At 43.1% G+C, this 17,828-nt stretch overlaps 1 protein-coding gene across 1 annotated transcript in view; it reads right to left on the minus strand.

The window, feature by feature from the left end:
* Nucleotides 1–17,828, minus strand: part of COL3A1 (collagen type III alpha 1 chain) — a 70,364-nt gene that overhangs the window by 37,736 nt on the left and 14,800 nt on the right. The window contains exons 2-5 of the mRNA XM_072120969.1: nt 12,806–13,005; nt 12,352–12,405; nt 4,666–4,794; nt 1,162–1,242 (exon numbers count right to left, since the gene is read on the minus strand). Of these exons, the coding sequence (XP_071977070.1) occupies nt 1,162–1,242; nt 4,666–4,794; nt 12,352–12,405; nt 12,806–13,005 (464 nt within the window). The remainder of the gene's footprint in view (nt 1–1,161; nt 1,243–4,665; nt 4,795–12,351; nt 12,406–12,805; nt 13,006–17,828) is intronic.

Consider the following 17,828-nt stretch of genomic DNA (forward strand, 5'->3'; position numbering starts at 1 on the left):
CACCCCACTATATGGCAGGCAGGATTGCCCCCCAGTAGCTGGTCCCTTGCTTCCAGTATACAGCTTCCCAGTCCCCAGCATGCCTAACACAATTGCTCATTGCTGACAGCGGCCAGTCACTGGTCCTTGCGTGCTGGCCGTGCTCACACTATGAAGTCAGATGCTTGCTGCCATCATAGTGCAGTTAAAACTGCTACCATCTATCACTACAATTGTCACTTTCTCTTATGAATGAGATCCATCCCTGAGCGGAACTCCTGAGTGTCTGTTTCTGGAGGACCTCTTCCAGATGCTGCTCCTGTTCAGAATCATACTGATTCGTCCTTTCAACTTTACTCCAGGTTTGAGAAACAATGGGGGGAATTTATCATTTCAATTTGTCTTTAATGTGGTTGTCTGAATGCATCAAGTGAGTCTATGTATGTTTTTTTTTGGTTTGCCTCGTAATATTATTTTTTGCGTTTATCACTAAATGGTCTTTTTTCATGTGCCAAAACATGCACCTAAACGAAAATTTGCGCTCACAAATTGAGTTCAGTGTTGTGAAAACTAGTCTAAGCAAATAATGAATTTGGCGCATTTTAAAGTCACTTTGCGCTGTTCTATGTCCATCAGGTCCCCACTGAATTGGGAATCGGATGTTGCAGCGGAGACTTTTTAAAATGTATTTTGCAACGAACAGTGGTTATATGAGGCTTTCCACCTACACATAGCTCTCAAGCTCAATTATTAAATGGGAATTTTGTATTGTTGTACTTGAATGGTTGTTTTATTTTTTGGTTGAATTCGAGCCCTTACAGCAAAGTAACATGACGTGGAGCATGCTAAAGGGGGAGCCAGCTCATCAGAGATGTACAAAGTGCCATATGAATAGTGTTACCAGTGTGTCCCCCCTATATAAGATCTACCTGTCTAGGGTTGTCTGAATGTCTGGCCATTGTAATAAGACAATACTACATTACTTATTTGATCAATCTCTTCAAATTGAATTTATATTGTGATCTAGTATTAGTGATCTATTGATCTCTCAGTGGCGAAAGTAGGTTTCAATATAAGAAACCTTGTGGGCTACTCATTTATGTTCACAAACCTTGATTATCTGAATGGATATGACTGTTTGTGCAAAATAAATAACCTCAAAAAATAGAATATTTGTCTTACAAGCATCATTTGACCTCCAAGATTTCCTGAGCCAGATTTAAAATCATATCCTGATTTAGAGTCATACTGAGGACGGTAGATCTGTAAAGAAAAAAAACAAACAAAAAAAACCACAAAAGACAAAAATAAATAAACTGTTAGAAAAAAAGTTTGTGTAGTTTTCCATTCTTCTATTTTTACTACAATCAATCAGACAATCTTAGTTTCTGTATCTGATATCAATGAGTTGCTGGAGATTAGATTACCTGGAGAAACCCAAGGTGTAGTTTGTCAGTGTAGTGTGCAGAGGGCACCAGATTCAGGATTTTTGGCTCCCATTCTTCATGAATCTGGCCCTTCCTGCCCTGCTCCACCAGAGTGCACCTTAGTAAATATGTCACAATTAGAGATGAGCGAGCACTAAAATGCTCGGGTGCTCGTTATTCGAGACAAACTTTTCCTGATGCTCGAGTGCTCGTCTGGAATAACAAGCCCCATTGAAGTCAATGGGAGACCTGAGCATTTTTCAAAGGGACCATGGTTCGGGAATAAAATGTGTTATTTAATTGAAAAAGAATGTCTTCTGATACTTATCAGATGTATGATACTTATGATACTTAGCAGATGTATGCAAACATCTGCAATCTATTCTTCACTGTTCCGCGCGTATATTATCTCCCGACAAGTTAGCAGATGTGAAGAACAGTGATGAATAGTATAAAAACAGTGAACACAGGATCATTTAAGTGAAAAACGCAGTGAAGAATAGATTACAACTGTTCGGCACATCTGCTTACTTGTTGGGAGATACGCTGTCCCGGGATCCGCTCCTCTTCTTCCACTGAAGTCTCCCCGATCTCTCTGTCTCTCTGCCCTTCCCGATGTCTCTGTGCCGCTGCCCCAATGTCTCCGTGCGTGCCGCTGCCCCAATGTCTCCGTGCGTGCCGCTGCCCCAATGCCTCCGTGCCTGCCGTTGCCCCGATGTCTCCGTGCCTGCCGCTGCCCGATGTCTCCGTGCCTGCCGCTGCCCCGGTGTCTCCGTGCCTGCCGCTGCCCCGGTGTCTCCCTGCCTGCCGCTGCCCCGGTGTCTCCCTGCCTGCCGCTGCCCCGATGTCTTTGTGCCTGCCGCTGCCCCGGTGTCTCCGAGCCTGTCGCTGCCCCGGTGTCTCCGAGCCTGTCGCTGCCCCGGTGTCTCCGAGCCTGTCGCTGCCCCGGTGTCTCCGTGCCTGTCGCTGCCCCGATGTCTCCGTGCCTGCCGGAGCCCCGCTGTCTCCGTGCCTGCCGCTGCCCCGCTGTCTCCTTGCCTGCCGCTGCCCCGCTGTCTCCGTGCCTGCCGCTGCCCAGGTGTATCCATGCTGCCGCTTCCCCGGTGTCTCCGTGCTGCCGCTGCCCCGCTGTCTCCGTGCTGCCGGTGCCCCGGTGTCTCTGTGCTGCTCCCCGGTGTCTCTGTGCTGCTCCCCGGTGTCTCTGTGCTGCTCCCCGGTGTCTCTGTGCTGCTCCCTGGTGTCTCTGTCCTGCTCACCGTGTTCTTCAATGTGTTCTACACATGCTACTTTGTTCGCACTGTTCCGCGAGTATCTCCCGACAAGTAAGCAGATGTGCCGAACATCTGTAATCTATTCTTCACTGTGTTTTTCACTTAAATGATCCTGTGTTCACTGTTTTTATTCTATTCTTCACTGTTCTTCACTGTGTTTTTTTTATTAAATGCTCGATTTCGAGCAGGGGAAATACTCGTCCGAGCAACGAGCCGTTTCGAGCACCCTAATACTCGAACGAGCATCAAGCTCGGATGAGTATACTCGCTCATCTCTAGTCACAATGTATCAACCCTTTCAGATGTTTGTTTGTATTATTAACTCCTCATCACCGACACTAGTTTTCAGCTCAATGACCAGACTCGATTTTTCAAATCTGACATGTCTCACGATAATTGGCTATAATTTCGGAACGCTTTAACATATCCAGGTGATTTTGAGACTGTTTTCTCGTGACACATTGTACTTCACGTTAGTTATAAAATTTAAGTGATAAGTTTTGCGTTTTGTTCTGAAAAAAAGTATTTTGCTAAAGTTTGTAAAAATTCTTTATTTTCCAAGTTTGAAATGAAAATACATTAATTTAGGCCAAAACTGACAGTTTCATAATAAATTAAATGTTGAAATGCCCTGCAACGTTTGATGCCCAATTCCTCCCGGGTGCACTGATACCCCATATGTGGTGGTAAACTGCTGTATGGCAGACAGCCGAGCAAAGGATCAAAGCAGCGCTATTCACAGCAAATTTGTATTGTCACATTGTACTAGCTATACATTTTTATTTTTTTTTGTAATGCAAACATATGAGGACGCAACTTGACCGCGGTGTGTAAGAGGTTAAACACCCGGAATTGGAGTTTTTTCCGAACCCGGTTGTTAGTGCCGGCTCTGGGCTGTGATATCACAGCCCGACACCGGCACTATACTGACCCGATGTCCCTAAATCTTCTTCTGACGCGCCACCATAGAAAGGCGTCGCGTCAGAAGAAGTACCCTTAATGGCCGCCCTAAAATGCCGATAGGGCGGTCATTAAGGGGTTAAAGCCTAGGATCCAAGTGTTGCCAAGCAACTATACTTACTAAGTAGTCTTTCTGTAGGAATATAGGAGAGAATTTATCAAGCTCTAGTCTTTGTTTATCTTATGCACAAACATGTGTTTGGATTATTCTACTCCAGGCCCTGAATTACCCTGGTGCTATAGCCTGCACCAGAGCACAGCCCACTTGCATGGCAAATAAATTCATTCATAAATCCCTCCACATTGTCTAAGATACGTATATCATTGAGTCATCTCTCCGGCTGAAAACATTTATAAAACCTGTAAATATACCGTATATACTCGAGTATAAGCTGACCCGAGTATAAGCCGAAACTCCTAATTTCAACACAAAAAACTGGGAAAACCTATTGACTCGAGTATAAGCCGAGGGTGGGAAATGCATTGATTACGGCCTCCCAGTATATAGTCTGCCAGCCCCTGTAGCATACAGCCTGCCCAACCCCTGTAGCATACAGCCTGCCCAGCCCATGTAGCATACAGCCTGCCCAGCCCCTGTAGTAGGGAAAAAAAAACACTGTACTCATCTTTCCGACATCCCCCATAGGTCCTCTTCTGTCTCAGACAGAAGAGGACCTACAGGTGATGTCAGAAAGGTGAGTTTTGACTTTATTTTTTTTAGTTGACTCGAGTATAAGCCGAGTTAGGGTTTTTGAGCACAAATTTTGTGTTGAAAAACTAGGCTTATACTCGAGTATATAAGGTATATAAATTATGATATTGCCATGATAACTTCTTTTAGAACATTAATCACCAATAAATAAGAAAATTGTGTTTTGTTTCACTATCCTGTGAAATATGGGGTTGTGAGCTGTGATATTCTTCCTGTAATATTTGACAATTTGTACATTTTTGTGGCAGAAACATAATTGTGCTTTAAAAAAAAAAAAGTAAATCGAATATTATTGAACAATATTAAATCTACTTACCCCATCTCCACCTGTTGCAGATCCATCTCCACAACCTTGGCATATTCCTGGGGGACCTGGAGGACCAGGGGGGCCTGGCAAACCAGGATTTCCGTTGTCACCATTTCTGCCTGGAGTGCCAGGAGGACCCTTTAATGAAAAACCATAACATACTTAAAGAAAATCAACCACTAATAAAAAGTCAAAGAAAACTAAACATACTCACCTATTGTCCTTTTGTCATCGATTCCCAGCGCTGGTCTTTTTCACGCTTGACACATGGACATCGTGGAAATTAAAAAAAAAAGAGTTTGAAAAAGCAACCTAGAGAGCGTATGAATTCACACCTCCTGCATGATAGATACCTCCATCCCACATGTTGGAGAGGGAGGTGACCTCACGTGGGAGGTGTGAATAATTAACAGCTCGGAACACCAAACGCTCTGGGCTGCTTTTTCTATTTCTATTTTTTCAGATATCCCGTTTCAAGCTTGAAGAAGAAGACCAGCACAGAATCGATGAGAAGAGGACAATATGTGAATATGTTTTGTGGTCTATTCTGGACATTTGATACTTTCTCATACTGGTTAATATATATATAGAAATGGGACAAAGATGTGAGTGTGCAAATAAAACATTACCTTTTTTTGAAACATATAAAAGCAAAAAAATGTAAAAAGCCTATTTTGTTTATAAAGTCTCAATTGAATAGGAATACATTTAGAGCCCAGTAAAATTATCTCCCAAGTCTGTACACTCTATCTTTTTAGAAATGGGACTTGCTTAGTGTGGGTTGTCATTAAGGTAAGTCGGCAAGTGTAATTAATGTGTATACATGTTTGTGGATGAGTAAAAATATTGCCTTTGAACTACATAATTATCCATATATTTGTGTCCCAAATCACACCACAGTCAAGTGATCATCACTACATCAGACACCAAATTGAGGATACAACAATCCCCACCATCTAACCCAAATTGTGACCTGTTCATTACTAGTACCAGTACCAGGGGATTATGGGAGAGTTAACAAGGGTACAGCCACCATGACAACAACCTGAACTGTCCCAAGAGAAGGATTAAAGCCATCAGTCTCTTTTTGGCTTCTTTCTCACACTGGGATGCTGAGCTGCTATGGGGCACTAGATAATAATAGAATTCATTATGAGGTTATATAAAATATGATTAGCAGTGCAATATATTTAGGATAAATATGAGGGGAGTCACAGTATACACAGTATACAGTATACATAATTAACCCTTTAAGGACATGGCTTAAAATGACCTTGAGGACACAGCACTTTTTTTCCTGCTCAAATTCCAAAAGACAAACTTTTAAATTTTTTTTATTTTTACTTTTTTATCTGACAGGGACATATAAGGGGGCTTTTTTTTTTTTGCAATTTATCAACTCTTTCCTGGAGCGAAACATAGTAAAAAACAGTTCACTGTAGAGTGTAATAAAATTGATAAAACTATTCTGTAGGTTAGTATGATTAAGGAGACACCAACAGGTCTACAGCTTATGTTATGTTTTACTACCTTAGCACATAAAACACATTTTTTACAAAAAATGCATTTGCCTATGCGTTGTCACATTCTGAGAGCTATAAAGTTTTTATTCCTCAATCAAAAGAGGATAATTAGGGCTTGTGTATTGTGGGAAAAGGTAATGGTTACAATGGATACATCTTACTTTTTTATTACTTTCTATTACATATTTTTGGGAGGTAGGAAGCACTCAATTGCACTTTTTAATTAGTTCATTTATATATTTTTTTAATTTTTAATATTCATTTTTTTAACACTAAATACAATTAAATAGAGGGAAATGGGTGATTTTTATGTTTATTTATTTATTATTCATAGTCATGATATCATAGTTAATATGGTTAAAAAAAGACACTTGTTTATCAAGTTCAACCAAGGAAGGGAAGGGATTACCGTATATTCCGGCGTATAAGACGACTTTTGAAGACAGAAAAATCTTCTGTCTTCTCTGGGGTCGTCTTATACGCCGGTAATCCCGACCGCCTGCCGTGTATTCACGGCGGCGGTCGGGTCCCGGTGCATGGAGAGGGCTCACGGGCTGAGCACTCTCGATAGCCGGTAAGTCTTTGCTGCATATTGCAGCAAAGGCTTACCGGTAACACCCGATCGCGGGTGTTTTCACAGCGATGGCTGCCGGCAGCCTCAAATAGTTGCCGGCAGCCTCAAAAAGACATCGGGGCGCATACTCACCCTCCATTGGCCCCGATGTCTGCATGGCTCGTCTTCAGTCTTCCGCGCCGTCTTCTTTCTTCTGCTGGGCGCCGCCATGTTTTTCCCAGCAGCGGCGCGTCATACTAGGCGCCTGCTGGGGAAGATCAATGGCGGCGCCCAGCAGAAGAAAGAAGACGGCGCGGAACACTGAAGACGAGCCGCGCGGACATCGGGGGAGCAGCGCAGCACATCGGGGCCACCGGAGGGTGAGTATATAAGTTTTTTTTTTTTTAATGCTGGGCTGGGCTGTATACTACTGGGGGCTGTGCTGTATACTACTGGGGGCTGTGCTGTATACTACTGGGGGCAGTGCTGTATACTACTGGGGGCTGTGCTGTATACTACTGGGGGCAGTGCTGTATACTACTGGGGGCTGTGCTGTATACTACTGGGGGCTGTGCTGTATACTACTGGGGGCTGTGCTGTATACTAATGGGGGCTGTGCTGTAATGGTAATGTTGTTGTTGTATGCCTTATGTTTATGAGCGACAGATTTCCTGCTATATACCTGCATGTCATAAGAATTTAAATTAAAAAAAGGACCATGTTAAATTCAAATCTGTTTTTTTTTTTTTTTTTTACCGGTGTTTTGTATGCGTTGGAAAGGGGTAGTCTTATACGGCGAATATATCTTAAACTCTATATTTTAAACAGGAAAGTAGGGGCGTCGTCTTATACACCAGGTCGTCTTATACGCCGGAATATACGGTACATGAGGAAGGGATTTAGGGGAAACAATTCTATATAAAATAAACATCAATGTTGTTTAGGTGTAAAAGGCATCTAGACCCTTCTTAAAGCTCTCTGCTATCCCTGCTGTGACCAGTCCCTGAGGCAGGCTATTCCACAGTTCTCATAGTAAAAAAAAGCCCTGCCGCCTCTGGTGATTAAACCTTGATTTCTCCAGACAAAGACAGTGCCCCCTCGTGTTTTGATTTGATTTAATCTGAAACAAGTTACCAGCATATTATTTGTATGGACCATTCATATATTTATATAAATTAATCATGTCCCCTCACAGTTGTCTCTTTTCCAAACTAAATAAATCTTTCCTCATAACTGAGACCCTCCATACCCCTTATCATTTTTGTGGCTCTACGTTGAACCCTTTCCAGCTCCAGGGCATTATTTTTTTTTGTCTGTCTAGGGGACACTGGGGATACTTTGATCCCTTATATAATACTCTGAAGTTCTTCTGTATCTGTCATTGTTTTACCCAGTCTTGAACTGGGCCTAATAGGCCACCTTACATGGCAGACACGGAGATCTTCATCTCACCTCCGGCTGCCATGGAAACCACCTGGCAGACACAGCAGGGACCATAGGACGATGCGGCAACGGCCCACCAATTAGAATTCTGTTGCATGTTGTTAACCAGTTAATAGGGAGGGCACTATATATTATACAATTGATCCGTGTGATAAAAAAGAAGCGGGAAAACTACAAACCCTTCCTCTAACAAGTCAACCTGTCACCACACTCACCCCCTCCAAGCCCACTAACAGTGCCTTCTCCTGTAACATGTATGTCCCCTGAAGGTCTCTTGAAGAGGACCTGTCACCCAAAGTTTCGGCACTAAGAGCTGTAGGCAGCTCCTAGTGCTTGAACAAACGCCGCAGTGTTAGAAGGATAGCGTTACCGGAAACCTGCGGTAGCACTATCTAACACTGCGGCCGGGGTACAATGTAGTCGTCGGACCACTCGCAAAGCTGTCCGATGTATTCATGAGGGGGCGTGGTCAGGGGCGGTGACTGCCGCATGACGTGCCGACGATTACATTGTACCCCGCCGCAGTGTAAGATAGCGTTACCGGAGGTTTCTGGTAACGCTATCCTTCTAACACTGCGGCGCTTGTTCAAGCACTAGCACTAGCGCCGAAATTTTGGGTGACAGGTCCTTTCTATATTGCACAATGAATGAAAAATCATCTTTTTACGATGCAGTCTGTTTATCTAGCATCCCAGCGCCTCCTAATTGAGATGTCATCCTCCTTCTGTCAAGAGATCTTGTGCAACTTTTAGTATGTCATGCAAAGCGGCACATGAGCAATGTGCCTGTGAAGCTGCCACAGAATGTGCAGTGTTGGCTCAGTGATCACAGGCACACTGCACATGTGCAAAATCTCTAGCTAGAGAATGACGTTGAAATTAGAAAGGCCAAAAACCCAGAGGCATGGAGTGGGCACAGCAAACAGACTGTAATATGTACGTCCCTTGGGGGTTCTTTTAGCATGTTTTAAGGTTGCAGCATGAGTGAAAACCCATCTTTTATTCTTTTGTATGATGCTCGACTCACTCTAGGCATCTAGCCTCCCAGTCCTGCCTCTTAATTGGCAACATGTCATAAAGGCCGTGTGCTTGTGAAGCTGCCATAGTATGCACAGTGCCGGCTCCGCGATCAAAGGCACAGTGTGCATGTGTAAGATCTCTAGGTAGTCTGAGAATTACGTCTCAATAAGGTGGCAGGGCTGGGACGCTGGATGAATGGAGTGGGCAGAACAAACGGACTGTAGAAGCCAGGGTTACCTGACTACCTGACTATATCGTACAAAAAAATAAAAGATGATTTTTCATTCATGTCTCAATCTAGAAATATGCCAAAAAGACCTCCAGGGGACATACATATTACAGAAGAAGGTACTCTTTGTTAGCTTAGGGGGTTAGTGTGATGACAGGTTCCTTTTAACCCATTAGCGCTCAGCGTCCGGAGGCAGGGCTGATGCCGGCTCAGCTCGAGATTGGAGTTGGGCCGGCATCGAAATACACTGGATGTCAGCTGAAAATTATCAGGACTGGACTCTGACTGCAACATTTTACATGCCTGACAGGGGTCTCTCCCCCATGATCGCAAACTCCCCCCGCACCATCTTCAGGGGGCGCCGATCGCTGTAAAGGCAGCCCTGAAGTCTGCAGGCAGTGCCTGTAAGATGCCAGGAGGCATAGAAGTTTATGGGGGGCATGATTTGGCCGCAAATTATGCAATCAGATCTTAGGACCCTGAACGGCCATCTGAACTGCCATCTTGAACTGGGTCTAATAGGCCACCGTACATGGCAGACACGGAGATCTTCATCTCACCTCTGGCTGCCATGGAAACCACCTGGCACCCCTGATCGCCCAGCAAGGAGATATCTCCCTGTCTGGCAGACGCAGCAGGGACCATAGGATGATGCGGCAACAGCCCACTAATAAGAATTCTGTTCCATGGTGTTAACCAGTTAATAGGGAGGGCACTGTATATTATACAATTGATCCATGGGATCATAGAATATAACACAATTTAAGGAGGGGTGTTCATTGTATAATTTTGAAAGTAAATGAGCGGTCTCTATATATAGTTTGCAAAGCTCTCACTGCGGTTAATGGCGCTCTGGATGTTCAGATCCAGTTATTCTCAGAGGGTTGAAAGAAGAAATGGGAAAACCACAAACCCTTCCTCTAACTAACAGTGCCTTCTCTTATAACATGTCCCCTGAAGGTCTCTTAAGCATATTTCTATGTTGCACCACAAATGAAAAATCACCTTTTTTACGGACTGTTCTGACTTGTTGTGGTAACTCCGCCTACTGAGGTTTACTATTGGCTGAGTCTGGCCGTAGACATATATCACCTCGTTTATTTCCTTTTAGGATTGCAACCATGCCTACGGGCCTACGCATGTATTCTTTAAAGTTTTCCCTCAAGTCCGATAGACTTAACCACGCCCAAGTAGTCAATGATTGGTTAAACCCTGCCGAGCTCATATGATGTTTAAAGTCCAAATTTTTTCTTTCAGGTCCGATGTACTTAGCTATGCCCTTCCCATTCCTTATTGTTTTGAATATAACTCCATTAATGTTGGGCTCTAGTTCCCTTTCAGTTCCGTTACAGTCCAGCCTCGTTGGCTCCGCCCATCTGCTTAGTTGACTGGAGGAGTTTTCTAACACAGTGTCCTTTCAAGTCCGACGGGACATTTTGCTTACGGAGGTGTTGCATATTTAGACTCCACCTCTTTTAGTTTTTTTTTTTTAACTAATTGTTTTATAGTTGTGGGTGTGAGTTTGGTTGGCAGCCCATTTAACATGCTAAACACCATGCTAAACTAGGCAAGATGAAGGACAGCGCTTAACGACTCGTCCTTCTCTCTCAGGCCCTGTGGTCCTTTCTCTCCCTGTCTTTGCACGCATGTATTTTAAGAATATGAAATTAAAAAATTACAATTTAAAGTCTGCAATGGTGAATGGCAACTTATTTCCTACTCTACCACTCCTTGATACACTGTAATGAAGAATTAAAATGTTACTGGCCCATTAATCAGTCCGTTGATTTTCTTAGTGAAGAGCAGGCACAGGACAGCAGATGGCTGCTGATCATACTGTATGCCTACATCAAATGCCTGGGCAGGTCATGTGATCACCACTATTCTTGGCTGGATACATCCAGTATGGCCAGTTGGGGACATTTACTATGGCATTTCAACCTGTTTTGTGGTGCTCTCACCACATGTTTTGCTCTCCGACATATTTATTAGCTAGTGGTGCCAGAAAAAGTTACTTTTTCCGCCTGCCCTAACTCTACTTTGAAAAGGAGCATGGCTTTGGCTGAGTGGAAACTCCGACCCAATTAATATGTACTGTAGCCATTTTTGGGTGCTGTAAACTGGTGGAAAGTAGACAAAAAAAATTTGGTCTAGCAAGGACATAAAACCATAATGCTGTACTTAGATTACACTGCCAGCATTACTGGAAAAACACTCAACACATTAGGATGTCTACTGCCTGTCCTTCTAGGGTCCAATTCAGACTGGATGAGCTGTTGGACTAGACTGCTAGACACATTTCTGGAGCTCGGGACAGCTTCTGGTCCAAGGTATAGAAAATGGTTTTGGCACCAGAAACATAAAATATGTATTTCTGAGGGCAAGTCGGTAGCCAAGCCAGTGCAGACACAAACAATTTATGTAAATGTCCCCCAGTGTTGTGTAAGACTTCATCTCAGCGAGGCAATCTGCAGTGATGGCAGTTGTGCACATCATTACTATGATAACAGAGCAAGACAGTCTATTAGATCATCACTGGGAGCAGAGAATAAGAGGGAGGAGGAGTTACTAAGGACTAAAAGATTATGGGACTTGTGGTTTCCAGTGGCGGCCATCTTGGTGATACCCCTGCCTACCTTTGAAAGCCCATAACATTTTGTGAATCATAAAATCTAACTATTTAAGCTCCATTTTGTGACTAATGATATCGAGTTTTCTTATATTCATTTTATGTTTTTTTTTATCAGACATACTTATTCCAGGAATACACCTTTACCTTAGATTGTAAGCTTTTGCAATGTTTGCTCTAATTTCGATTGTTTCATGATTTTTTGTTTTACTTGAATATCTACCCCATAATCTATAAAGCGCTGCAGAATATGAAGGAGCTATATAAATAAAATATTTACTATTTTCGCAATTACTTACAGGGTCACCTTTAGGTCCAGGTTTCCCATTTGTCCCAGTTGGTTCTGAAGTAGACTGCAAATAAATAAAATTCATGTTTAGAATTGCAGTTAAGTTCATTATAGTGATCACTTTATAAATTTATGTTAGGTAAGAATATACATTGTCCTACTTACATCTACAGTATGTGTAATTTGTTATTTGCTATGTAGACTTATGTAAGTCTAACACTAGATCTTTGCTATAATTTCAGAGAGTAATGTGTTTTAATGCTTAATGGCAATGATACTGGAACATTTTACTTGTTTTAGAAGACGTATTGCCATGTCTATTTAGTTGGCAAAAAACATATGGTTCAATTACAGGCTAACACAAAAAATTTCCTTGTGATGTGTTTTTATACACTTTTTATGTCACAATGTGAACAAATTAATAAACAAGTCATTGGCCCATATTTTTATCATTATATACATACAGTTGGGGTGGTTGGACAGATTGGACAACATTCTCCAAATGGAATCTCTGGATTTTCACAATCTAGTTCGGTTTCATCACAGAGGATCTCATCACACAGTACAGATCCAGTGTCACAAACACAGATTTGGCATGGTTCCGGTTTCCAGACGTCCCTGTCCGCATAAACTTGTCCAGAATGGGTACATTCTCCTCCTAATACTGCAGAGAAAATGTAAAGAAGATGATTAACAGTTCTTTAATCATGAAGTGGCATTTTTAAAATTGGTAGGTAGCTTATTCCAAAGTAAGTAAAAATTTTATATGCATTTTTAGGGCAATATTTGAATAGTTGTCAACCTTGGAGGCCACTATGTAACAGGACTGTACAGTCTGCCTTTTACTGATAAATAGACTTTCACTGACTGCATGCACTACCATTTATATGCATGTGGTTGAGTCATGTGGACCATAATGTATCTGCACACTTGCATATTAACAAAATAAAAAGCTTTCCTGATTCTTAAACTGAAATTTAGAGATACATGGAGTGAACCACCATAAAGTAGTGGCTCTTCTTCAGGCCCTGCACCAGCACCCGGCTAACCCGGGGAAGTGCCTGGGCCCGGGGTACTGGAGAGGCCCACTCGGGGCCCCGGATCAATTGTTCCAGTGTCGCTTTAAGACACTGGTACAATTGATCACCATCCGGCTCATGTAGTTTTCTGCCTCTATGCTGCCTCTATGCTGCCTCTATGCTGCGCTCGTCGGGAGCGCAGCATAGAGGCAAAATCTAAAACTCACCTGTCCTGGTTCCCCCAAGGCTGCGCTCCGCACGATATGTGACAGTTCTGAAGCCGGCGCGTATGTCAGGCACATGCCAAAGACAGAAGGAAGCTGGGGGGCAGTGTGTATACAGGGGGAGGGGGGGGGCAGTGTGTATACAGGGTGAGGAGGGGGGCAGTATGTATACAGGGGGAGGGGGCAGTGTGTATACAGGGGGATGGGGGGGCAGTGTGGCTACTGGAGGGCAGCCCACAAAGAGGCCCACTAAGGCTCTGTCGCCCAGGGGCCCACTAAAAACTGGAGCCGGCCCTGTTCTTCTTCTGCGATGATCTGGAAATGGCTTCACTAAAAGAATTTCTCCTTTACTGCTTATTGGTACAACCCTAGAATAGGAAGGTCAAATCCACATTTGCAACAAACCTGAACTCAGATTATTTATGGATAGATATTGTTAGGTTTTGCATATTCCTTGAGTTTACCTGTTAGGTAGCCAGATAAGTCATTCTTCGCTTGTGACAGGTACCACAAGCATGTGCTATACCTTTAGCCTTTGCCAGCATTCTGAATACTGCCACTATTTTATAAATGTTTATTGCTCCCTTCGAGCCGTGTATAGTGAGTTCACATGAAGTGGGGGAAGCTGCAGCAGCCTGTGTGCCTGTTTCTCAGTCTCCTCAGAGAAGACAGCAGTTTAACCACAACAATATACCACAAATCAACAGACAGAACAATCTACCTGAAAAAAGGGTTGTAATAATCACAGGGGCTGCGACTGGCCCCATTTGGAGGCGTGGCCAATTAAAGTGCTGAGGAATTGAGGCCCAATTCCGGGCCCCCTCTCCGTGGAGCTGAAATGTGTAGTACTCATTTAAGTACAGTACAAGACTACTGGAGCCTTTAATATCAATGAAGGCAATGTGGCAGGGAGTTCACCATGCAGTGCTGCTGTTTTCAGCAGCATGACATCATGAAGCTCTGGGGTCGGCATTTGAGGAAAGAAGCCACCAGAAGGTAAGTGGATTTCATATATATATATATATATATATATATATATATATATATATATATGGAGCTGAAGACAGGGGGATTGAGGTTAATAGTACATTCAATTCAACAATTATTTTCACTAATGAAGTTTCACTACTGAGGTAGGATAGATGCATTGCTACTGTGATACAGCGAGCAATCAGCTCTCATCATCACCGCCAAGTCTTTGCCATGTCTCTGTACACAGCAGAGCCAGGCAGACTCAGTGACATTGTCACGAGAACAAGGAAAAGTAAGTGCAGCTTATTTCTATTTAACAAAAGAGGAACCATAAGGTGGGGAACACAGAAAGGGGCACAATAGGAGGGGTAAGCAGAAAGAGGGACCACAATGAGAAGAGGAGAAGAGAGGGGGTACAATAAGAAGAGGAGCAGAGAGGGGTGGCTCAATAATACGGGGAGCAGATAAGGAGCATAATAAGGGAGGGCAGCAGAGAGGGGGCACAACAAGAAGGCGAGCAGAGGTGGCACAATAAGAGGGATTGCAGTTAAGGGGCATGATAATGAAAGGGAGCAGAGAAATGGGGACCAATGAAAGGGAAGGCGTAGCTGGGACTGGTTCATAATAAAAGGGGCAGCAGAAAAAGGTACCACAATAGCAGGGGAGGGGGAATGGGGCATTGTACAGGGTGCGAATATATTGTGTAAGAGCAATTACTATAGTGTGGGCGTACTGGAGGGGGGGGGGGAAGGGTTGTTGTTTAATATGCATTTGTGTCACTCTTTTTTTTCACTCTTTCTTCAACACATGGATTGTGAGGTATGTTATCATTTTAAATACTATTGTAAAGTCCTGGCAGGGCCATTGTTCATGATCAGAGATCATATGACCCCCAATCTGCACCCATTTTATGGGCAGGAATATGGAGGCCATATGAATGTAAATGCCCAGATGGGAATACACATTTAAACTCAAAACTACTGTTAAATATTACTAACTTTCAATTTTTTTTTTTTTCCAAAAATTACATTGATGACCAGTAGATGGCACTGTTTGATAATATAGAATAATTTCCCTCCACATCTGGCTGTAATAAATCCTATACCCGGTTTGAACTTACGTGAAAGAACATGAGAAGATATAAGAAATATGAGAAGAACATATTAAAAGAATCTTTTGAGTGTTTTTTTTGCTGTTTTTGGCAGATAGTGCAAAGCAGAATACTTTTACATGGAGATTTTTTTTTTCTCTGCAGTGAGTTTATTTAGTGCATTCCAATTGTTCACAGATGGAGATTATTTCCTGGAATGGTATGATATAATTATAGAACATAGCTTGCATGGATATTCTATGAAATTATTTAATATATTCATGGGAATACATTGTCAGCATTTTAAGTAGTGTAAATTGAACGTGCAAGTAGAAAGATTCATGTGTGAGTAGAAACAGCTTTCATGCAGGATGACTAGTGTATTAAATTGTCTAATATATTCCCTAGTTTGTAAGAGAAATTAGTTTTCAGTTTTATGTGGATTGAAGATAATGGGGGTCATTTACTAAGGGCCCAATTCGCGGTTTTGCGATTGGTTAACTGAATTTTTCCGTTTTGCACCGATTTTCCCTGTATTGCCCCGGAATTTCGGCGCACGCGATCGGATTGTGGCGCATCGGCGCCGGCATGCACGCGTTTTTTTAAAAAAAAGTGTCGCTCGATACGCGCTTACCTTCACCCACGATGGCTCGGTGAACTTCAGTGCATTCCGATGGTCTTCAGCGCAGTAGCGACACCTGGTGGACGTCGGAGGAACTGCCTTAGTGAATCCCGTCCGGACCCGAATCCACCGCAGAGAACGCGCCACTGGATCGCGAATGGACCGGGTAAGTAAATCTGCCCCAATGTTTGTATATTGAAGTTATTCAACATTCTAATTTATATCTAATTCTTCATTCAGCTGCTGACTTGCCAGCCCCTGAGCCATCAACCCACACTTGAGTCTAACAAAGAGCTCTAACCATCCAACTTTCCAAGGATCAGATACTGCAAGGCAGCTGTCCTTTAGCTCGTAGTAATGCAGCCCTGGGTTTGGCTCACAAGATCTGTACTCAGCAGTCCATTCAGATGATCCTGACAATATCAATATCGGCTCAATCGCATGTGCATTTCCAGGGATGATACCCAGGACATTTACAAGACACCGGGGCCTGGTTACCGATCACATGCTTTCCCTGGAAACGCATATGTGATCGGGCCGAGGCCCGCCCCCTGTGTGCTAGCATCGCGTTATGAACGCACTGCTAGTGGAATGTGTGATAGTCGGCCTATTGAAGAAAAAGGCTTCTTTTTCAGATTGCAAATATCCTTTTCTCCATCCGACTCCAACTGCTCTGTTTACCGCTTTTGGAAGACAGGTTGCAGCTATTGAAGTCTATGGAGCACGAAGGGGTGAGTGAGTGACAAACAAAAATATAAAAATGCATGGGGTTTAATAGAAAACTCTGATAACATAGAAACTGTAGTTATCTGCAGCACTGTGTCTGTGAGTGTGTCCTTTTCTGTTTCTCTTCAACCCATCTTCATCTCTTTGTAGATTTCTGAAGGCTGCGGATTATCATTGAACATAGATTTGAGAAGTGAATTGAGAAGTGTAGAAAAATTAAGTTTTTTCTAGAGTTGCTGTATAGCTACACAAGGACCTCCTTGTAGCACTGAAGGAGAAGGAGGAGGAAGATAACACTAAGAGAGAAGGGGGTGGGGGGATGTGGCTAATCCTCAATATTCTTTTAAGCAGGAGTACAGAGAAGTGAAGTCACAGTCTAGAGGAGTCACAGCTGCTGAGTGCAGCTCTCATGTGTAGTGTTGAGCATATCCAAACCGCAAAGCTAAGGTTTGTACTGAAGTTTGGTTTGGCTCAACCCTCCCCACCGTTAATGCCTGAATTGGTTTGAATCACCCATCATGGGTGTTAACTCTTTAAATGCTGCTGTTTCTGGCCACATTGTTGTTTCTGCTGGGCTTTCCCTTTACCTCCAGCCCCTCACTGCTGTTTATTGTTAACTCACCACTAACTGAATGCCCCAGACCAAGTAAACAGCAAAAGAGTAGGTGAAATGATCTGTATGTAGCAGCCACGTAGCAAACATGTAGAACCATAACTGATTTAATTAGCCATTCGCAGTTTCATCGTAAAGAATAGTCAGTACTTAGATATGCATGGCTTAATCTTTAAAACAAGCATATATTGCGTATGGGGAACTTTTCCGTGGGAGAATAT

The sequence above is a fragment of the Engystomops pustulosus genome, chromosome 8, assembly GCF_040894005.1.
Source record: "Engystomops pustulosus chromosome 8, aEngPut4.maternal, whole genome shotgun sequence".
In the NCBI taxonomy this organism is placed as follows: domain Eukaryota; kingdom Metazoa; phylum Chordata; class Amphibia; order Anura; family Leptodactylidae; genus Engystomops; species Engystomops pustulosus.